Source organism: Lycium ferocissimum, unplaced genomic scaffold, assembly GCF_029784015.1.
Source record: "Lycium ferocissimum isolate CSIRO_LF1 unplaced genomic scaffold, AGI_CSIRO_Lferr_CH_V1 ctg16277, whole genome shotgun sequence".
In the NCBI taxonomy this organism is placed as follows: domain Eukaryota; kingdom Viridiplantae; phylum Streptophyta; class Magnoliopsida; order Solanales; family Solanaceae; genus Lycium; species Lycium ferocissimum.
In genome coordinates, this window is record NW_026716514.1 from 5626 (window position 1) to 28637 (window position 23012).

Here is a 23012-nt window from a genome sequence, read left to right on the forward strand (position 1 = left end):
CTTCATCAGCCCCTAGACCACACCGTAGAATACTCAACTAATCTAAATAGTAAGTCAAACTAACCATACAATAACGATACCATTTGCCTCGTTTTGGTTTCCAAATTTAAGTACTTTGGTTTGGGTTAGAAAATTCTGAACCACACATTTGTTGTCTATCAAGGTTTTACCAATAACCTCGTGTGCCCCTACGATCAAGTCAAAGAAGTGGTGTATCACAAGACAAACTTCATATCAGGAATACAAAATGTGACCCTTTGCTGTTAAAATTGATTAAACATCAGAAAGCTTGGTATTACAGGGACCTGAATGATGCTGCAGTTATGAAGATAACACCTAAAGCAAATGCATGAACAAATGTCCACTATAGAAGTGACAAACAAAAAGCACTTCTGTAAAGGATATGAATCGGAAAACTTCTGTAAAGGATATGAATCAGAATTATCAGTACAAGTCGCTCATTAACCTATAGCAACCTAAAACAATTGAGTACAACAAGGTTACGGATCACTTCCGATCCTGCCAGCTATCTAATATTTTGAGAATCATCCTTCGCGCTGTGTGTATAATTCTATACAATCTGAATCTCAATACTGTTAGAACGATTATGAAAAAAAAAGAGGACCTCTGAACCTATTTCTCTTGGCCTTTCCTTAACCTATTCATTCATCACAGCCCAGAGTTGCTCACCTGGTGTAGCACCGTGATTGTCCACTTTGCTAGGTTCCTCCAAAGTATGAATTTGCCTTACAGATTGAGGAATCTCGGTTGAAGGTCTGAACAGGATTTGCTGTTCATTCGAGCTTTCTTGAATCTGCAAGCCAGGTGTAGTAGCCCCATCGAACATGTCAGCAACAGCAGAGTACTCTCGTTGTCTAAGATCTTGTTCGACCAATATTCTGGTTTCAGCCTGAGATGTCTCATCAAGATCAATTCTCGAAGATCTTTCAGCTTGAATAGGTCTTTTTTCCTCCTGTACGTCACTTACCCCTTGAAGCAAATCATCTGGAGTAGCAGCAGGGTCAAGCTCCCAGCACCCCTCGGGCAAGTTCATTGCATCTCTTTTCAGTAAACAAGACGGCACCTGATGTGAAAATCGCAACATCTCTCTTCTTGGAATCTTCCGTATGGCATCCTGGTTCGTGTTCCGTCGGTATACTGTCTTAAATCCATCTAATTTAACCAAAGGAGCAACACAAACGCCAAAGTCTTCAGTATAATCACCAAGTACCTCCACCATTTCATACTGGTGCCTTACTTCATCTGCAGTTTTCCTGTTCCAATCTGGGGACCAATTTCGGTATATGGCCCAGATGTCTCCACTTTTCGGGTAGATCTGAACGCACCCTCCTCTACCAGCCTTCTCCCTACTTAGAAGATGAGAAAATATGTTAACTTGCTCAATAATTTCAGAGTTAAAGGCCCTAAACTTTCCGCATGATTTAGTAAAACCAGAATCCAACCAATTGACAAGGCCAAATTCACTATCTGTTTTTGAACTTAAGTAGCTGATATGAATCTTGAATGGCTGCACAGAGATAACTTGGCGGATGAGACAATACAAACGAGGCATACCATCTTCCTCATCATATAAAGCCCATATCTGCTTCGGCTTGAAGCAATCCTCCGATCTATCCTTGTCAAAATCATGGAAGTCGGAGTCCGGGACTGTCATAGTCATCGACCTAGTTGATTGAGGAGAAGAAACAGCCAGACCTTCTCTTTTAGGTCTTTCACTAGATTCACCAAATTGAGCAGCATGTGCCGCCTTTCTCTTCTTCTCGGCCTCTGCCAACCTGATCTCTTCCAGTTTCTTGCGGATATCTGTTCTTGCCTTGTCAATTAACAACGGTCTTGCATCAAATGCAGGAGCCATAGGCCATCGTCTGACTGGAACTTCAGGAGTAGGAAGCTTAGCATTTCTTTTCAAATTCTCGTTCCCATTTCCATCTGCCATTATGACTTCTCCAGCAGCTTTTGAAGCCACTTCACCATTACTATAACCACTTGGACTGATCTCCATATCAATTTTTCTCTTCTTAGGCGGCCTACCAGGCCTGCGGGGCAGTTGAGCACTACCCTCAGACCCATCAGCAACCATTTTTGTTCCATTGGCTTTTCTTCCAGACGCTTTCGTATTTGCCTGCTGGGTAAAACTGAAGCCAGTGGATGACCCATTCGGATCAGAAGTTCCAGGGAAGGAGCTCCACTGAAAGGATAAATGCTCTGAACCATGATGTCCTGATGGGACCCGATTATTTGCAGGATAAGCAGGTGATGATGTTGGAACATACGTAACCCCACAACCATGGCCGCTTTTATATCCGTTTTCAGGCACATAAGGCCAAGGGCTAAATGCATAGGAACCATTTACTGGTGCCAATCCAGTTTCAACAGCTATAAAAACGCCACGACAGTTCTTACAAGACAGTCTTTTGTTCACATATTTCCTATGATATTCATACTGAACCTGACAAGACGTACAAACAGTCCAAAATGTATCGAGCCTTCCATGACCATGAGGAGGAGCAGGAGAGTTGGAGTAATTAGCATAGTTGCCAACAACACCAGAAGTAGTATGCAGAGTAAATAAATTTCTCCTCTGATCATACGAGCTTCTTTTAGCACGATCAGACAATACAGTCCATGCTTCAGAAACAAGCCTAAATGCACCATCAGCTCCTACAGTTTTGTTCTTATCGGGATGGAGTAACACAGCCATCCTCTTATATTGTTTCTTCAGCTTAGCCCTGTTTGCAGATGGATCCATACCCAGTATCGTGTAGAAATCAAATTCTCCATTAACCTTCATCTCCGCAGCACTATGAACACCAAATGTCGCTACCATTTGTGATATGCCATCTAAATTAGGACACAGCATCTGAGCCCTTAACGCATAATTTTTTGCACCCAAAAAGTCTCTCTCCGCAAATTTCCTTTCAGCATTTGCTTTAGCTTGTAACGCTTCCTCTACATTTGGCTCCATCTCAAAATCCAGAATTTTAGCCCAATTTCCACCAAGAAAGCTATAGGAATCTCACGAAGAATTACAGTTGCAACATTCTTATGTGCCTGCGATTAAACAAGAATTGTGTTAATTAATAATTCAGTTTTTCTGCGTTATGAGTAAGCAAATTCTTAGTTCTAATTATTCTTGGCAAGATGAAGTAATTCAAATTAGACGACTTTAAAAATCAAGAAAAAATAGAATTCACAAAATCAACAAATCATATCCGTCAACCTTCAAAAGACAATATCAAATTAGACTTAAATCTAACTATCCGACATACTTTCTCATACCAACGAAAGCTACAGTCACAATTTATCGATGTATCTAAGGAAGATACAACAACAACAAAAAGCAACAATAACAGCAGCAGCCACAACAACAACAATTTTATTTCCACTCCTTTAGAACCATTTGCATTCCAATACTCAAACTAACTATTCTCTAACACTACAGATCTTCTACATTTTCTACAGACACAAAAACTTCTAAACAGAAAAAAACAAAAAAACAAAAAAAAACGAAAATGAGCTAAAGTAACTAACTTTGCAAAATCAAGGACACTGGCTCTTAGAATATACTCAAATTCAAGTCAAACAACTTTCAGCTCTAATTCAAATTAACTATCTCTAACACTACAGGTCTTCTACATTTTATAGGGACACAAAAAAAAAAAAAAAAAAAAAAAAAAAAGAGCTAAAGTAATCAACTTTGCAAAATCAAGAACTCACTGACTCTTGTAACATGCTCAAATTCAAGTCAACAACTTTCAACTCTTATTCAAATTTAAATTATAAGAAAGATCTAAATCACCAAGATATCCAACATAATTATCCATCTATCAATAAGATCTAAGCTGTATACAATACAAAAGATCAGAAAAAATCATACTGTTAGCTGAAATATAGTACATAAGATCTAAAAGATAAGAAAAAAATCATACTTTTAGCTAAAATATTTTACATAAGATCTAAAAAAAATAGTCAACCAAAATTCAAGATTCAAACTGAACTTACATAGACTAGAGGAAATAAAGCAAACCCATGTCAGGAAAAACAATTCTTGATCCCTAAATTTGGTTCAGATCTTAAATCTTGAACTAATAATAAGTCTTATAAACCAATTAAAGTAACCCCATGTGAAGTAAAAAAAAGAAATAATTAAATTCTAGAAAAAAAAAGAAATTAAAAATGAAATAATTAGGATTTTTATGTGGTGGTTGATGGTGGAGATATGGTGGAAAAAACCATCGGAAAAGTATAGGTTATACTTACTATTGCAACTAAACTTTCAAAGATACTGTATGGTGTAGTTAAAAATGAAAATAAATACAAATATAGATATAATGGAATGATTTCAGAGAGAAAGTAAGCTAAAGTTAATATTACTAGTAGAATATTAATTTCTCTCACTCCCCCTACTAAATATTTTAACACTTTTTGCTTTTTTCAAAGTTTCAAATTAGGTGAATTTTTAAAATGTTAATAATGTAAGTTTAATTTTTAATATTTTAGGAGATAAAATTACTGTGATCTGATTTAAAGTTATTTAAATTGGTCATTAATGAATGAAATAGTATTGGTTATGGGTGTCTGGTTTAATTAAACATTTTTTATTTAATTTTTAGATTTTTAATAATGATAATAATATTAAAAAACATGAAAATCTAAGTATTTTTTTGGAGATAACATCTTTTGTTTGGTTAAGATAGTGGAAACCTTATTTGAAAGGTTCAAATTTGTCTGCCACTTTGGCATTAATTAGTGGCATTTTTAACAGACCATTATTATTTAAAATATAATTATTTGATATTAAATGTACTTGTACGCAATTATTTGAGAATCTTTTTATCTTTGATGGTGCAAGACCATGACTGAAATGATCAGAAGGCAAAGGAACCAGATATTTTGAATTCTTTTTTATTTTTTATATGGAAATTCAAATTATTAGGAAATACAATAAAAGTTTTCATATTTTTATCATAAATAATTTTTTTTTTAAAATTATCCGATTCTCCTAATTTACCTCTTTAATCCAGATCTTTTACTACGTACCTATGTTACTTATATTGGGTATTTGATACTATTAGTGAAGTGTTTGGAAAGTTCAACATGTATGCAATCAAAAACTCAAACTAGATGAAGCATGGAAGGTCCAACAATCGAGATCTAGCATGTCAAGAGTGTCGCAGTTGAGCAATTATAAAATGTTAGTGCAACAAGTTTCCCTTTCTCTGTCAAGAATAGTTGGTCACAATGCTGAGAATTTTGAATAAATTAGTTTTATTTGTAAATTATTAATTTTTATCAAATCATATCTTCAATTAACACCGAAACAGTTTACATTTTTTCTCTTGATTTATTTGGGATTCTTTACATATCTTGTTATCTATTACGTCTCTCTAGTTTTATGGTCTAAGATGTCATGCTTTGGCTATATCATTTGTTTTGTTTTTTAAATTGATTTATTTTTTATGTATTGTTTCCTATTATCGATCAGATATATATATCGATAGTCAATTAGTATTAAATACGTGGATTTTACAATGCCAATTGATAAAAATTAGGAGTTAATGCTTAAAATTAATAAGTTACAGCATTATGTAAATTTTAATATATCAAGCATGTTCCTTTCGTGGAAGGTTTAACATGTTATAGACACTCTCTTTTGAAGATGATGTCACGTTTCGCTTGTTCGAAATTAGATGAAGAGAATAGAAAAGAAAAGTTTGAGGCTTGATATTGCAAAAGAGTGATTAAAAGTGACAACGCTCCTTTGGGATACCACAAGTCTATTATTAGTTGAATTAAAAGTGACTCGTATGGAGTAATTACTTCTCTATTTATAGAGAAGATAAGTAGTTGAAATAGACACTTGTTCGGAAAGGTTGTGTCCTTGTTCCGAAAGGTTGTGTGCTTATGCGGAACAAATGGTACCTATTGATAATATTTCACTAATGGTACCTATTGGAATATTTCACAAGAAGTTTTCAAGGACTTCATCTATGGTACTCAAACTAGTTATTTCAAATGTAATACCCAAGTAATTTAAAATATTATTACTCTAATATTACAAACTATATAACATCACGTTCTAATAAAACTCCAAAAAAGTAGGTTGAAAGTAAGATTTGACGATTTTGCTTTTGGGTTGAGAGGTCAATATTAAATAGAGACGAACCAAAGGGTTTTTCTTCACGGTATTAATTTGTTATTTCAGAGTCCGTTTTCTAATTTTTCATTGTTTTGCTCCTTTCACAGTTTATGCTCAATGTTTTGGTCTCATCTTAGAGTCAGATATACTTTAGCACTCGTTTATTTATTTGTTCTTTTATCAATGCCTATAATAATTGTCTGATACATTTCAATCTGATTCCTTTTTTTCAGTACTATTGTGGAGCTCTTAAGAGGATAGTACTTCAATAAATTTTGACCTAGGGGTTTTCATTCTTTGTCAAAATTTTGCATGTCAAAGCTTTGGCTTAACTACTTTGACTTGCCATACAGGTTCTTAAGGATTATTATGCAAAAGCTTCCATTTAATTAAATGTCTCTTTACAAATCGCATATCGTAGTTGTTTTTAAATATACTCACAATCTTATTTTAGTTGTCGCTTTACCTCTTTTCACGCCAATTAAGAAAATAATAAATATAAGGTATTATTTACTAGGTTATCCATATTTATTTGATGTTTCTTGAGAATTGAGTAGTATTAAAGTAGTTTTTCAATATAAGGATATAGTTAGAAATAATTACTAACTTTTTTCTTGAATTCCTAAAGTGGCAATTATTTTGTGATCTTTTTTTTTTTTTTCTTTTCTAAAACGACAGTTAAAATGGGACGGGTGGAGTAATTGTCACGACCCATTTCACGGATCATGATGGCACCTACACTATCTCCCAGTAGGAACCATTCCCAAATCATTTACTCTTTGTAAGAGAAACAATTGCGGAAATTAAGTTTATTGAAAACACGAAATAAAAGTTTAAGTAATATAAACAAATGCGGAAGAATAACTTAATCTTTAAAATTCCCAAAAGTTGGTCTTAACTTGTACAAGAGCTTCTAAATGTAATATAGAGTTTGAAAATGACATACAGCCTCAATACTGAAATAAATATTGTCTGTAAAAGAAATAGACAGTATGCATAAGAAGAGACTCAGGGCTGCAGGTCCGGCTAGTAGCTCACCCAAACATCTCTGATGATAGCCTCGGGATCAGTCACAAGGTCTCGAACACAAACCTGGATCAAACCCAAGGAGTGCAGCAAGAGTAGTATGAGCACAACACTAGTACTCATAGGCATCATAAGCCGACAACGATTAGATAACGCATATAAATAGCAAGAAATCAACAAGTAGAGCATATAAACAGTCAAGTACAGTCACGAAATCATTATTCAAGCAAAGGCTCACAGTAATGATAATCACGATAGATCTCAATAACCTCAATTATAAGCCTAGGTGAAGTCTCTAATCCACAAGTCTGTCAAGTTTCTAAGTGAGCCGATTACAAACAACCAACCACTCAAGTAAATCACCAATCAAGAATCCAATGACGTAATGTACCATGCAATGCAAATGAAATGCAATGCCCCCCAGGTCTCTTCTCCGTACCGTACACACATGCTAAGGGCTGCCTCAAAGTCATGAACCATGGGGGACACACGAGGTCCATGTACCAATCCCTCATTCTGGCAAATGACCTCGGACACGAGCACTCTCTCGCTTCAGTAAAAACCTCAGATCAGGAGCACTCCCTCGCTCCGATAAAAACCTCGGATCACGAGCACTCTCTCTCTCTTTTACGCTTTTTGGCAAAGACCTCGGAGGCTACACTCTCTCACTTACCATCATTTCAAATCACAATCATATCAAAGCACATATGAAATATGGAATATTTGATATATGAAATATGGAATATATGTCGTGCATGGAATCAACCTCAACAACATCGCATATCGTAGGATCAACAGGTACTTTCCATGAGATATGAATCAAAACTCTATTCATTAATACTTTCCTTCCTCTTTCATGAGATAAGTGAGATATCAAGATACAGAGGTAAATGCAGTCAAATTCACAAGTATAACAAATGTGGCGACAAGCCCACATAATAACATTCACATCAAACTAGTGGATTTATCACCACCACCATTCCTGAAGGCCAATCATGCTTTCCCCGTCGATAACTACCATCTACCTACATTTCTCTAAATAGAGTCTAAACATAAGTAAGCCATAACCTACCTCGAAGCCGAACAGGAGCCACCAACCATCAAGCCAAAGCCTTTCTTTTTCGGAGAGCTTCCGAACGATGAAAGCCTATCAAATATGAATTCTACATTAAAATATGAATCCATGGATACCCATATTCCCATAGTTTTACCCAGAACCCAAGAAAGGACCCAAATAGCCAAACCTGAGCCCCAAGGGCAAAACTGTAATTTCATTGAAAAATCGGGTTCAAAATAGTACTCTACGAGTTTAAACGAGTCCAATGATACCCATATTGCTATACTTTAATTTGGAATTCGAAAAGATGACCGCAAGCCCCCAAGGGCAAAATTGAAATTTTATTTCAAAATTGGTTTACCCATAGTTTAATCAGTCTAAATCCAGAAAACTCATTCAAAAAGCCTTTATCTTTATCCTCAAATCCATGGTTTACCACTTTTCAACTTTTGAGTTCAAAACCCCAATTTTCCCTAACCAAAATCAAAACTAAAACTTAAACAAGCCTTGAGGTTCGTGAGGAAATACAAAAATAGAGGCTAGGGATTACCCACTATTTGAGACGAATCCATAACACCGAAATTGCCCAAATCAAAGCTCGCAAAATTGTGAGAAAAAGTGACTAAATTTCGAAACAAAGTGAAGAATGGAGCAGCTGTCCCGGCCCGAATCAGCTACTAAATAATAACGAAATTCACTTTTGACAAACCCAACATGATCCTTGCAAAATTTCACCCAAAATAGCCTTTTGAATCACCCCATTTGGCCTTAAAATTAGAAAGATATGATGTTTTCAAGTTTTGAAGGAAATTCAGAAATTTAAGGCCGAACTTAGGGGCAAAATCGTCATTGTAAGCAAAATCCCACCAGAAAATCAGCCACAGCAAAATTTAGAAGGAAAAAAAGGCCATATATCACCCATACGATGACGAAATGCGACGATTCTTGTTGCTGTAGTTCTGAAATTATGATACGGATCTAATAGTTCAATCAAAACACAAAACAAATCGTTTGCTCAATATGGTACCCTTTTTGCTCAAAACGACATCGAAATAAAAAACAAACACCATACAACCCAAACACATCCGAAACTCATCGGAATCTAACCAAAATTTGTGGACAATTCCAAATTCATCATATGAACTTGTTGGAACTTTCGAAACATCGAAACGGGGTCGTCTTGACCCGATGTTGACCGTGGTCAACTCCATTCCTTAACTTAACTAGTTTCTCAACCAATGACCCAAATCATACCCGAACCCCTCGGGAATAGAACCAACGACTCGACTAAGTCATAAATCACCATCCGGACCTAATCCAATCTAAGAAACTTTGAAAATGACGAAAATACCCTTGATGTTGACTTTGGTCAAACTTCTTCATTTCTTAACTTAAGGATTTTCAAGATATCTTTTTCCTTACCCAAAACTCATCTAAAAGCCTCTAGAATCGCGCCACCCATCCCCGCAACTCATAAACATCAATATGAAGCTTATGGAATCAACAAGTTTCCAATCCGGGTCTTATTTCTTCCCGTGACCATCTTTTCACCGTAATTAGGCATATTAAATACTAAAACCGACTTAATTATCAAAAACCAACCCAACGAACTCTAAAATTGGCTTCGTAAATTCCTACCGGTTACAATAATACTTCAAATCTAACAGAATCTTTAGATCGCCAATCAGAGCACGTTTTCCCTAAATAAATAATTTATCCAATTAATTGAATACTGGGATTTCCAAAATCAAACCTTCTCCCAAAGTGAACCAAATGACATCTGTTTGACTTCAAATTTGGCAAGCAAGTCAAAATAATTATTAACAAGCTTCTGGAATAGACGACACACAAAATTTGTAGAAATGCTTGTTGCTACTAAAATATTATATTCGGTTATCATCAGAATAAATAATTACCATGGTTCCCTCACAGTTTCTTCCATCGAATACGCGAAGTCTCTCACCCCCCTCTCCCCTTCCCCCCGCCCCTTCCAATCCAATGTTTTACGCATGATAGAGGATTGAAACATAATCTCGTGTTGATTTTATGTCCATAAATAGAGAGTATAAATCGTTAACACACAAGAAAGAAAAAAAAATCACCTAACAAAATATTTTTCAGTAGTATCTGTGCTAAAAGAACGTGCAACCAAGCTCAGAAATTAATGAATTTGAGTTAAGTGCAATAGAAATAAGTGCAAGAATATTTACGTTCATAATCTCATCAACTTTTTACTTCTCAATAACTAGAAATTTAATCCCATAGAGATAATAAATCTTTGACTTGTAAATTCTATGAATGAATACTACATCTAAGGATCAATATCATGTTATATATATAAAGTAAAAATTATTGTCATATGATAATGACAGAGGATTACAACAATAGAAAAGGAATAAGGAGTAATACAAAATTAGTTGATTAACATTTGTTGTTTGAAAAAAAAAAAGAGTAGAAATGCTTCTTGCTACTAAAATACTGTATTCAGTTTTCGTTAGAACAAATAATTATCATTTTTCAATGTTTTATGCGTGATAGAGAATTTCAAACAGAATCTCCTGCTGATTTTTTTACCCATAAAATGGAGAGTATAAATGGTTAGCACCCCCACACAAAGATCCCGTAACAAAATGTCTTTCAGCAGTATCTGTGCAAAATACGTGCAAACGAACTCAGAAATCAATGAATTTGAGGAAAAGAAATTGTAATACAAAGTTATTTATCAAGAATTTGTTGACTAAATAGAAGAAATCTAAAAGCGATAATTATTCTCTATTGATAATGGTAGAGGATCACAAAAAAATGAAAAAAGAATTCGAAAGAGTAGTAATATAGAATTAGTTCCTTAACATTTGTTACTTGAAAAAAAAAGTAGAAATGCTTCTTGCTACTATATACGATATTCAGTTATCATTAGAACAAATAATTACCAATTGTCACCCCCACCCCCCCCCCCCCCCCCCACCCCAAAACTCCCCCACAATTACCCAGATTCTTTCTTTCTCCCCCATCCCCTCATTCCAATTCAACGCTCTACGTGTGATAGGGGATTTCAAACAGAATCTCGTGTGATTTTTTGTCCATAAATGGAGAGTATAATTCGTTAACACACACACAAAAAAAAAAATCCCCTAACAAAATATTTTTCAGCAGTATCTGTGCAAAAAAACGTGCAAACAAACTCAAAAATAGACGAATTTGAGAAAAAACATTGTGATACAAAGTTGTTTTTCGAGGATTTGTTGACTAAATAGAAGAAATATAAAAGAAAAAATTATTGTCATATGATAATGGTAGAGGATCACAGACAAATGAAAAGGGAAAGAGGAGTAATGCATTAGTTCCTTAACAATTGTTATTTGAAAAGAAAAAGAAAAAAAAGAGAAGGAAATGCTTCTTGGGGCTTTTAATTAAAGGTGACAAAAAGGTTTGAAAATTGAGTTGAGGTAACTCTAGTTTTTTTAATTGAGTAGGGGTGATAAACTTTGGATTAGTGATTAGGCAGTTTTGACTTGCTCCAAAGTTATATTTTTAACACTTTGACCCCAAGCTTTGTTTTTTAAACTTTTCCCCCAAGTTTTGATTTTAACACTTTGACCCAACCCATATAAACCCTACAAAGAAAAAAAAAAAAAAAAAAAACGCGCCAATTTTTCCATTTGCCTGCGCTGTTTCCACCATTTTTGGCTCTTCTTTTTTGCTTCATTTCTTCTTCTTCTTCTTCTTGCTGCTTCTTCTTGCTTCTTCTTATTCTATTGGTTTCTTCTTCTTCTTCTTCATCGTCCACTTGCTTTCTTCTTCTTCTTCTTCTTCTTCTTCTTCCGCCATTGTTGCTCAAGAAAGAAAAAAAAAAGACCACCCGATTTTGCAATTTTTTATCGGAATTCGTTCGTGTAGCGGGAATTACTTCGTAAGTGTTTTCCTCTCATTCCATTCTTTTCTTCTTCTTCTTCTTCTTCTTCTTCTTCTTCTTGTTTTCATCTCATTCCATTGTTTTGCTTTCTTCTTCTTCTTCGTCCGCCATTGTTGCTCAAGAAAGAAAAAAAATGAGATCACTCGATTTTGTAATTTTTGACTGGATTTTGTTCGTGAAGCATTGGGAATTACTTCATAAGTGTTTTCCGCTCATTTGGTGAGTAAAACAATGATGTTTTATTTCAATTTTTCATCTGGGTATAAATCTACTGATTTTCCAACAATTTACAGTAGTTGTTGTAGTTGTTGCAACAGATAATGTGATTGTTGCAACTTCTACAACAGATTATGTAGTTGTTGTAATTGTTGCAACCATTGCTAAATACGTTATTGTAAATAACCTGCAACAACTGAGTGAGTTGTTGCAACAGGTATTCCACTTGTTGCAACAACTCAATGATCTGTTGGAGTCAGCTTCAGTTTTTGTCTGAAACAGAACCCAAAAAATCGAAGCTGCTTCCAACAGATTATGGACTTGCTGCAACAAGTGTAATACTTGTTGCAGCAGGTAATACACCTGTTGCAACAACTCACTAATCTGTTGGACATCTTCAACAGTCTAAAACAGAATCCAAAAAACTGAAGCTGCTTCCAACAGATTATTAACTTGCCGCAACAAGTGGACTACTTGTTGCAACAGGTAATACACCTGTTGTGACAACTCACTAATCTGTTGGACATCTTCAACAGTCTGAAATAATACCCCAAAAAAAAAAAACTGAAGCAGACTCCAACAAAATAGTGACTTGTTGCAACAAGTTGATTACTTGTTGCAACAAGTAGTCCACTTGTTCCAACAAGTCAATAATCTTTTGGAACAACTGCTGCAGCTGTTTCATTTTGTTATAGTTTGGTATGTACCCTCATGACTAATTTTTTGTTAAACAAAATATCTTCAGGTACCTCGAACACCACTAATAGGGGACTCAATAACAATAGGGGTTGATTGCCATGGTGAATGGATCAAGAAGAACAATCGATATATTTGGCGATGGAAGGGTAGTGACTCGTTAGAAACGATAGCGATGACTATCCAAAGAGATGTTGTGTTTGATGATTTTATGAACCTAATCATCACCTATTGCTAATTAACTTGTGAACCAAAAGATCTTGCCATCACTTACATGCACAGCTCTTTTGAAAATCAGAGGGTCTTGTCATTTAAGATAACTGATCAGGTTCATTTGCGTGCTTATTTGAATGATGTAGTTAGGCTCATTTTAAGGGTATAAGTTGTTGGAAGCCAGGTAGAGAACCACAATTTATCTCAAGACCAACAAGATGTGTTAAATAATGAATTGGATGGGGTGGATGTGGATATCCCAGATAATGGAAGTGGGGCTGACCAGATTCCTATACCCGAAGTTGCGAGCAATACAGTGGGCACTACACAATCAATACAGTCTAGCCATGTTCAAGATGATGAAATAGGTTTTTATAAAGGAATGTCATTCAAGAACAAGGAAGCACTAGCAACTTCGTTGAAACTTGCTTGCTTGAAGAAAGATTTTAGAATCAAGAAGGTGATTAATTCGCGTACTGTGTATTGCTTCAGATGTGTACATCCGGAGTGCAAGTGGTGGCTGAGGGCTGTGAAGCTTTTAAGTTTTGACAGATTTTGTATCAGAACCTACATAAAGCATCACACATGTGGTTCTGAGCACATTACGAGCCATAATCCACACGCTACAACGAAAGTCATTGGTGAATACTTCAAAGATAATTTTCCTTACGGTAAAGGCCCATCTACAAAAGATATGAGTCAATCAATCCATACAGATTTGGGTTGTAAGGTAAGTTATTGGAAGGTCTGGAAGGGCATGGAGATTGCAAAGGCTTTGACAAGGGGGACACATGAGCAAGGGTATGCGGTGCTTGATGCGTACCGTTATATGCTTCGTTCTGCAAATCTAGGAAGTAAGACGGCATTGAAGGTTAATGAAAATAGGAAGTTCAAGTACTTTTTGGTAGCCTATAAGGCTTTTGCGCAAATGAAAAAAGTCATAGCTGTCGATGGGACATTCTTGAGGAGCAAGTATAAAGGAGTGTTGTTGTCGGCAGTTGCACATGATGCGGAGAATCATATTTTTCCAGTGGCATTTTGTGTAGTGGACAAGGAGTGTGATGCTTCGTACAAATATTTTTTTGAACAAATGAGAAGCTATATAGAGGATACCCCTGAGTTGTGCATAATTTCTGATAGACATCCAAGTATCAAAAAGGCGGTTTCAATTGTCTTCCCTACATGTCATTATGGTTTTTGCATGAGGCACCTAGGGAAAAATCTGAGAACCACCTTTCACAATGGGGCGGTCGTATCTCAATTTTATAAAGCAGCAAAAGCGTACAATATTGATGTCTTCAATGACCATTTCAATCAAATCAGAGATTTGGTTCCTGGGGCCGCCGAACATCTTGAACGTGCTGGATTCCACAGATGGAGCAGGGCATTCTGCCCCGAAAATAGGTATTTGCACATTTTTGTTTCCAACAAGTAACATATCTGCTGCAACTAATAGGTTACTTGTTGCAACATATATTCTACTTGTTGTGATTTTTCCAACAGCTGAGCCACATGTTCCAACACTAATATGTTTGTTTTGTCAGGTATAATTTTATGATGACAAACGCTGCTGAGTCGGTGAACTCAATGTTCAATGTTGAAAGAGAATTTTCCATTACTGCTCTATTTGATTCCATAAACAGGAGGTTTACTGAGAAATTTCATGAGAGGCGTATGGAGTTCATCGACTCACCAACCATCTTTGTTCCCTCAATGGAAAAAAATATCAAAATTTGTCAATTTGGGGAATAAGTTATTGGCCCATCAAATTGTCAACTACAAGTTCAGCGTCATCGACCACGGTTCAGTTGCAACAGTCAATCTGCAAAGAAGATCTTGTACTTGTAGAGTTTTTGACCTGGACAAAATACCTTGTCCACATGCTATGGGAGCGCTTCAAGTCCACTATGGTGAAGACTTTGGAAGGCGGATTTATGACTACTCATCTCCATATTATAGGGTGGAGAATTACATAATTGCATCTTGTGAGGAAATGAATCCCGTGCCTTCTGAAGAATCTTGGGAAGTTCCTATGGAGATTTTAGAGAGAGAAATACCTCCTCCACATGTTGATCCGAGCAAACCGGGAAGAAAACGGACAAAAAGGAGGCGTGGAATCGGGGAATCATTTGCAACGAGGAAAAACAAATGCTCCATATGCAAAATTGTTGGCCATAAAAAAAACTACATGCCCAAACCGAATTGGTCCATAGTTGTTAATCTTGCAATGTCTTGTAATAATAATTACTATTGTTGGTGTTTGTGAAATTGGATTTTATGACATTTTTATGTTGTTCTTTCTTATAATGGAAAATTCTGTTGTTTCTGTTAGTGAACTTGGTTTAAATGATATGTTGATCTTGCTCAAATCACCAATGTATGTTCTGTGGTTTTGCAATTTCTGAACAGTTTTCACCAAGTAATAATTCTGTTGTAAATAATAGTTCTCTTCATGTAACTTGTTGGGATTTTCCCAACCAGTAATCGGACTTGTTGCAGCAACTAACTTAACTTGGTTTTCCAACAAGTGACATGACTTGTTACAGTAAGTTATTTGGTGTTTTGAGTTTTTACAACAAATGGAATGAGTTGTTGCAGAAACTCCTTAACTTGTTGTGTTTTATCCAACAAGTGATATGACTTGTTCAACTATGTTACTCTCATTTATTTTACGCATTATGCAATTCTTTGCGAATGGATTATGCAATTTATCAAGTGATTATGCAATTCTACGCAACATAAAAACAATCACAATTATGCCAAGTGCAAAAACACATATATTTAGTGATCAACAAAGGGAATCAATGATATTTAGTGTTAAACAAAGGGATTCAATGATATTTAGTGATCAATATATTTATCTACTAACATCCTTAATGGATTAGATGTAATTTCATTGATTAGATAGGATATGAGTCACATATATTTAGTGATCAACAATTTGATGAGGGAATCAATGATATTTAGTGTTAAACAAAGGATTCAATGATATTTAGTGATCAATATATTTATCTACTAACATCTTAATGGATTAGGATTTTGTAATTTCATTGATTAGATGGGTAATTCTAAGTGTATTCTTCCCAAATCGAGCGATCGTTGGAGTAATTTGATGAGAACTACTTGATTCACCCATATTTAGATGTAAACAAAGAAAACCAATGATATTTATTGTTTAGTATATGTACCTAACCAATTTGATGGTATTCTGAGTCAGGACATATGATCAACTAAGTGTATTCTTCCCAAATCAAGCGATCGTTGGAGTAATTTGAAGAGAACTACTTGTTTCACCCATATTTAGATGTAAACAAAAAAAAAAAAAACCAATGATATTTATTGTTTAGTATATGTACCTAACCAATTTGATGGTATTCTGAGTCAGGACATATGATCAACTAAGTGTATTCTTCCCAAATCAAGCGATCGTTGGAGTAATTTGATGAGAACTACTTCATTCACCCATATTGAGATGTAAACAAAGAAAACCAATGATATTTATTGTTTAGTATATGTACCTAACCAATTTGATGGTATTCTGAGTCAGGACATATGATCAACTAAGTGTATTCTTCCCAAATCAAGCGATCGTTGGAGTAATTTGATGAGAACTACTTGATTCACCCATATTGAGATGTAAACAAAGAAAACCAATGATATTTATTGTTTAGTATATGTACCTAACCAATTTGATGGTATTTTGAGTCAGGACATATGATCAACTAAGTGTATTCTTCCCAAATCAAGCGATCGTTAGAGTAATTTGATGGGAATTACTTCATTCATCCATATTGAGACGTAAACAAAGAAAACCAATGATATTTATTGTTTAAACTAAGTAACTTGTTTAAATAGTTTACTCATCTGTTGCAACAGATAATCAACTTGTTGTAACAAATGACCCATATTTTGTAAACAAAAAAAAACAATGATTATAAACTTCATTGCAATGTATAATCAACTTGTTGCAACTTCTTCAATAGTCGATAGATTTGTTGCAATAAGTTATAAACTTGTTGAGAACTAGATTATCAACTTGTTGCAACTTCTTCAACAACTATTAGATTTGTTGCAACAAATGACTCATCTGTTGCAACAGATCCGAAACTTGTTGCAACAGATTATTAACTTGTTGCAACTTCTTCAACAGCTATTGGATTTGTCGCAACAACTGACCCACATGTTGCAACAACTGATGCATCTGTTGCAACAGATTATCAACTTATTGCAACAACTGAGGCATCTGTTGTAACAGATTATAAATTTGTTGCAACAGATTATCAACTTGTTGCAACTTCTTCATCCGTTGCAACATTATTAGATTTTGTGACTTATTTTTTGTGAAACTTCTTCAACTTGATTTTGTGACACAATTTAAATACTAAACTATCGAACATAATATATAGAACACAACTTAAATACTGAACACCTAATATATACTTAACAAAATGTCTTAGAAAAAAACACCTAATATATACTTAAATTACATAATGTCATCAAAAAACACCTAATATATACTTAAATTGTTCAACAGGCCACATTTGGGCTCCAAAAAATACAAAATTAATAAATTGTTTATCAGCCCATCTTAGGGCTCCAACACCTTTTCAATCACACCTAAGGCCCATCTCCATTGCATCCTCCCCACAGAGTTGTCGCTGATTAGACTTTCGGGTTTTGTCACAGTTGTGCCGGTAAGCAAAGCCTCCATAAAAGCAATTGACCACGAACCACATGCCCTACTAGTGACATTGCGGGGGAGATTCTTTAGCCTATTGAATTCCCACGGTTCATTGAGTAACTTTGCAGGCAAGTGTGCGAACATGCCATTCTATTTCAGTAACTTGGGCCACAATTCCATTACAGGCTGTTTAAAACAAAAGAAAGCATCAATTGGGTAGGCAGGAATGTTGCAGTCATACACATTTACCACTTCCTCTTCAATCTTGAACTCGAGAGTGATAAAATGTGTGACCTCAATATTCATCACTCTTAAAACCCTCTTTGCACCAGCCCACGAGCAGCCACCCGGGTAGGGTTTAATACCTCTACAATAATCAACCACTTCATCATCCCACTTGAATTCAGCAAGTCTAACCTCCAAAGGCACGACATTCGGAACTGTACTCTCATTTGTCAATTCCCTGTACCTCTTGAGAATGTTATTGTAAAAGTTGAGGTCCAGGATTATGTCAGTGGAATCATAGTACTCAGGGAAATTGATTTGCCTCATACGCATTAGAAGCAGGACTTCATCTACATACTAAAGTAAAAGTAGTAAAACAGTTAGTTACTTGTTGTAAAAAATAAGTAACTTGTTGCAACAGATTATCTACTTGTTGCAACAGCTAGTTAACTTGCTGCAACAGATTCAACAAAATAAAGGACCTGTTGCAACAGCTAGTTAACTTGCTGCAACAGATTCAACAAAATAAAGGACCTGTTGCAACAACATACTGAAGTAGATAGATATATAGAAGTGTTGAAACTTAGGTAATCCTCCCACCAAATTTCCATGCTTGTTAAAGCCTTGAAGTCTGGGGCTCTAAATTCATGCATTGAGTACATGGTTTTCCTACTCTTTTTGGCTTTGATTGCAGTCTCAACCTTTTTCTTTCTTTGGGCATGTACAGGCTTGAAAATGTCCACCTTCTTTAGCACTTTTGGCCCAACATCAAGAAGAGGAGTCTCAATTGACTTACTGGGAGTAGCAGCAGGTTTCCTTGATCTAACTGATGCAAGTGCCTTGGCAATTGCTTTGCCCCTCCTCCGAACATGAACAGGAGTATAGGGTGAGGAAAGGTTCTTTGATGGATTGATACCCCTCTTGGATATCAACCTCTGGATAGAAGTGTTTGTGGCTTCTTGGGCCTGCACCAACTCCTCCACCTTTCTAATCAAATTATCCATTTTCTCCTTGCAAGTGGTGCACTCACAAGCACATGAGGGCACCTTAGAGGTACCGGCACCAACATCAGCAAATCTTCTACCACTCAATCCACCACCACTAAAATTACCACCAAATCCTCCAACACCACTAAATCCAGCAACTGGAGTAAATCCACCAATATCAGCATCATCATCTCTTAATTTTTCCCCAACAATACTTGCCGGGACATCATCACCAACACCACCACCACCAACAACAACATCAACAGGTTGAACAACACCACCAACAACATCAGCACCACCAACAGCATCAACAACAACATCACCACCAGTATCATCAACAACATCACCACCAGCAACAAGACCACCACCACCAGCAACAACATCATCAACCCTAGTGATGGTTGTCACTCCAGCCAATTCCCCTTTGAACCCATCAATCAATCTGTCAGGCACAGATTCTATGGGCACAAAGGTGACAATGCATGGCATCTCCAACTCTCTTATTATCGGGACAAGCCATGGGTTCACAACCTACAATAAGAAAGTAGATATATCAAAATGGTGCTAAATCATGAAAAACAAACCTACTTAAAATAAGTTATCAGGTTGTTGCACCAGGTTACACATCTATTGGACAATGTACAACAGATGGGTAACTTGTTGCAGCAGGTGTCTCATCTGTTGGAAAATGTCCAACAGATGGGTAACTTGTTGCAGCGAGTCTCTCATTTGTTGGATATTGTCCAACAGATTAATAACTTGTTGCAACAGATTATTGTACTTGTTGTAAAAACTTACTGTAACAGATTCAGAAGTTATCAGATTAGCAAATAAAGTGATCTGTTGCAACAGCTGTGGTACTTGTTGGACATTGTCCAACAGATTGGTAACTTGTTGTAATAGGTTTATCATCTGTTGGACATTTTTCAATAGATGGGTAACTTGTTGCAGCAGGTTACTCCTCTGTTGTAAAAAAACTAGTTGGATGTTATAACAGATTCATCTATTGGGTAACTTGTTGCAACAAGTTAATCATCTGTTGGACATTGTCCAACAGATTCATAACTTGTTGCAACAGATGCATGTTTTGTTATAGCAGATTACCAAAGTTGTTGCAATAACCAGTTATCTGTTGTAAATAATTTAAGCTTACAAAAGTTAAGTTTATTCTATATGAATGTGTTCTAATGCTTACAGCTTCCTTAGGGGGGTTAAAAAGGTCAACACTCAATTTTGTATTGTTCTGGCAAATGACCATCTAAGAATTCTTGGAAAGGTAATTTCTTCGGAGTATTCCTTCACTTGATGCCGGAGGTGAGGAATGGCTTCAAATGCCCAAGCCTAGAAAAAAATATGCCATCAAAAATCAAAATAGTGATTGAAATACAAAAAATAAAAAGATAAAATATTGAAGAAAGTTTACCATGAAAGCCCAAGGAAAGCCATATAGGTTAAGTGTCTTCCCAGTTGGCTTCAATTCCTTCATCAAATATTCAACAGTCAACCTAAAGCTTTTAAAACCCCAGGAATAGTTGTTGAAGGCATCATAGTCCTCAGCAAGTTTAATCAATCCAAGCGGTATGTTGTTGTTTATGTCTCTTGCCCAAAGAACACTGTGCACAAACCAAACTAAGCACAGTGCCTCCTTGTGCTTTTTTGAGAAAGTTTTGGACTCCAAATCTTCCAACAATTTCTTCTGAATGTAGCTCTTTCCCACTAAGTCTACCAAAGAGACATCATTCTTAGCTTTGGAACCCTTTGCTTTCTTGGCTGCCTTGGGAGTCCAGGCTGGCTTGGTTAATACAACAGTAGGAAGAGGCTCACAAGGATGACATCTCAATCCGGTAACTATGGCAAACTCCTTCATGCCAAAACAAACCGGCATGCCACAGTAATTGATCCAAACCTCATCCTTTCTATCACAAATAATCCTACGCTTCAAAAGCTCAGACACCATTGTCATTTGAAACCGCGCACTAGTTTCTTCAAGCAAATCTAAATAGAGCCCAAAGCAGCTAGCGCTAAAGAAATTCTCCAACCCCTGCTGCCGAAGAATGCCCCTAAATTTGTCAAAGCCCTTGCCCATGCTTGATTTGACCACAATATCACCGGACAAATCATTATTTCCATTTACGGCATCCTCACGCCGTACTTTTCAATGCTGAAACTCTTGACGACCTCGTCAATGGAAGGTCTATTGGGATCTGTGGCAATACTAGAAGACTCAAGAATATTGGCATCCACATTATGTTTCTTTTTTTTTTCTTAACTCGGCCAAGGTCGTCGACATGTGATCTGTAGATTCTTCTTCTTCTTACCATTTTCATTCGCATCTTCTTCACCTCCTTCATCTTCTTCACCTTCTTCATCCTTCTTTTTCATCTCCTTTTTCTTCATCTCCTTCATCATTTTCTTCATCTCCTTCAGCAGATTTTTCATTATCTTTTTCATTTTCTTCTCTAGTTTCTTCATCTTTGTCTACTTCATCATCTCCTTCATCTTCTTTATCTTCTTGTTGTTCTTCACTTTGTTCATTTTTATCACTTTTTTCTTCATGCCCAACAGAGGTTTCATGGAGCCCTAGTTTCACTAACTCTTTCCTCTAGATATGTTGATTGACAAATAGCAGTCATAAGTTTATCTAATAATGTTTGCACCTTGGCTCTTTTACTTTCTCCCTCAATTGGTTTCTCTCCTTTTCTTTTAATTGGAGCCATTTGATCTACACACATGAGATAAAAAAATAGTTTTAATTGATTAGTGCAACATTCAAAGTAAAAAGGGAAAAGGAATATGTTGCAACAAGTAATTAGTTGTTGCCACAGATTAAGAATCTGTCGCAACAAAAGATGAAGTTGTTGCAACAACTTATTACTTGTTGCAACAGATTCTCAAGCTGTTGGAGATAGAAAAACAGTTGCAACAGCTTAACAAGTATTTTGATTTTTTACAATAGCTTGTTAATATCTTTTAACAAGCTTGCTTGATTCCGCAAAAACCTCAATTGTTTTAATTGTTTTGATTTTATCCAACAACTGTTGGATAAAATCAAAACTTTTCCTAAACCATACCATGACATAAACAACAACAGCAAAAACATCTAAATTTAACTACAAAACATCTATATTTCACTACAAACACACAACCATCACAAATCTCACTCACAACTTAAATAAAATACACCAAATAGGGTTTTTTTTTAACTATGCAACCTCGCAAGATGTTTTGCAGTCTGAATCACAACAAAGCAAAAACATTTAAATTTCTTGAATTTCACTACAAACACACAACCTCACGGTTGTTGGAAAACAAATCAACAAAATTGCGAAAGCCTTTTTTTTGGAAAAAAACAATTAGGAGAACAAGAACAAAAACAGCACCAAAAATCATAATTTCACAACCACAACCACTATTTACAAACTCACAAACCCCAACAAGTGCAACAAATACCCCAAACTACAACAAAACAAACAACATTCAAGACAAACCCATGTTCTTCTTCATCTTCTCTAACCAAAATCATCATTTTCACACTTTGATTTCAAAACCCTAACTTTTGAACCAAGTGAAAGAAAAACTTTACCTGAGAATGAATAGAGAAGCAAAGCAATGGAGAGAGAGAGAGAGAGAGAGAGAGAGAGAGAGAGAGACAAGACGACGAGGAAGAATTTCTTGATTTGGAGAAGAGGAAAAAACAAGATGGTGGTCGGTGGAGATGGTGGGGTGGTCGGAGATTTTGCAGACTCGGAGGAACTCGTTTTTTTTTTTTTTTTTTTTTTTTTTTTAAAATAAAATAAAAGAAGTTGGGGTCGTGGGGGTGGGTTGGAAGAAGATTTTGT

The 23012-nt window shown here is 35.8% G+C and overlaps 4 protein-coding genes across 6 annotated transcripts; 1 reads left to right on the forward strand and 3 right to left on the reverse strand.

Annotated features, from left to right (window-relative positions):
* Window positions 1–373: 373 nt before the first annotated feature.
* LOC132042572 (uncharacterized) lies at window positions 374–4405 on the reverse strand. Of its 3 annotated transcripts, none has more exons than XM_059433095.1 (2): window positions 4282–4405; window positions 374–3072 (listed from the first exon to the last, which is right to left on the reverse strand). In XM_059433095.1, the coding sequence occupies exon 2, from the start codon at window positions 2984–2986 to the stop codon at window positions 659–661; it is 2328 nt and encodes a 775-aa protein (XP_059289078.1). In that variant the 5' UTR covers window positions 2987–3072; window positions 4282–4405; the 3' UTR covers window positions 374–658. The 3 variants fall into 3 exon arrangements, with proteins under 3 accessions (XP_059289078.1, XP_059289080.1, XP_059289077.1); XM_059433097.1 differs by having other exon boundaries at window positions 4049–4373; XM_059433094.1 differs by having other exon boundaries at window positions 4024–4373.
* Window positions 4406–13663: 9258 nt separating this feature from the next.
* On the forward strand, window positions 13664–15033 carry LOC132042573 (uncharacterized). The gene is made up of 2 exons (XM_059433098.1): window positions 13664–14685; window positions 14826–15033. Exons 1-2 carry the CDS (start codon window positions 13664–13666, stop codon window positions 15031–15033), a joined length of 1230 nt encoding a protein of 409 aa, XP_059289081.1.
* A 3241-nt stretch (window positions 15034–18274) lies between these two features.
* Window positions 18275–20730, reverse strand: LOC132042571 (uncharacterized). Its single transcript, XM_059433093.1, has 3 exons — window positions 20597–20730; window positions 20327–20514; window positions 18275–19704 (listed from the first exon to the last, which is right to left on the reverse strand). The coding sequence occupies exons 2-3, from the start codon at window positions 20429–20431 to the stop codon at window positions 18682–18684; spliced, it is 1128 nt and encodes a 375-aa protein (XP_059289076.1). The 5' UTR covers window positions 20432–20514; window positions 20597–20730; the 3' UTR covers window positions 18275–18681.
* On the reverse strand, window positions 20472–21259 carry LOC132042574 (uncharacterized). Its single transcript, XM_059433099.1, has 2 exons — window positions 20597–21259; window positions 20472–20498 (listed from the first exon to the last, which is right to left on the reverse strand). The coding sequence occupies exons 1-2, from the start codon at window positions 21257–21259 to the stop codon at window positions 20472–20474; spliced, it is 690 nt and encodes a 229-aa protein (XP_059289082.1).
* Window positions 21260–23012: the final 1753 nt, after the last annotated feature.

Excerpts from the sequence above, each read along its gene's own strand:
- LOC132042571 (XM_059433093.1), bottom strand. The coding sequence starts at position 20,431 with ATGGTCATTTGCCAGAACAATACAAAATTGAGTGTTGACCTTTTTAAC. Across the intron at positions 19,705-20,326 it reads ATAGAATAAACTTAACTTTT|GTTGTGAACCCATGGCTTGT; the intron begins GTAAGCTTAAAT and ends TTCTTATTGTAG.
- LOC132042572 (XM_059433095.1), bottom strand. The coding sequence starts at position 2,986 with ATGGAGCCAAATGTAGAGGAAGCGTTACAAGCTAAAGCAAATGCTGAA.
- LOC132042573 (XM_059433098.1), top strand. The coding sequence starts at position 13,664 with ATGTCATTCAAGAACAAGGAAGCACTAGCAACTTCGTTGAAACTTGCT. Across the intron at positions 14,686-14,825 it reads GCATTCTGCCCCGAAAATAG|GTATAATTTTATGATGACAA; the intron begins GTATTTGCACAT and ends TTGTTTTGTCAG.
- LOC132042574 (XM_059433099.1), bottom strand. The coding sequence starts at position 21,259 with ATGGGCAAGGGCTTTGACAAATTTAGGGGCATTCTTCGGCAGCAGGGG. Across the intron at positions 20,499-20,596 it reads GCTTTCCTTGGGCTTTCATG|CCATTCCTCACCTCCGGCAT; the intron begins GTAAACTTTCTT and ends GGGCATTTGAAG.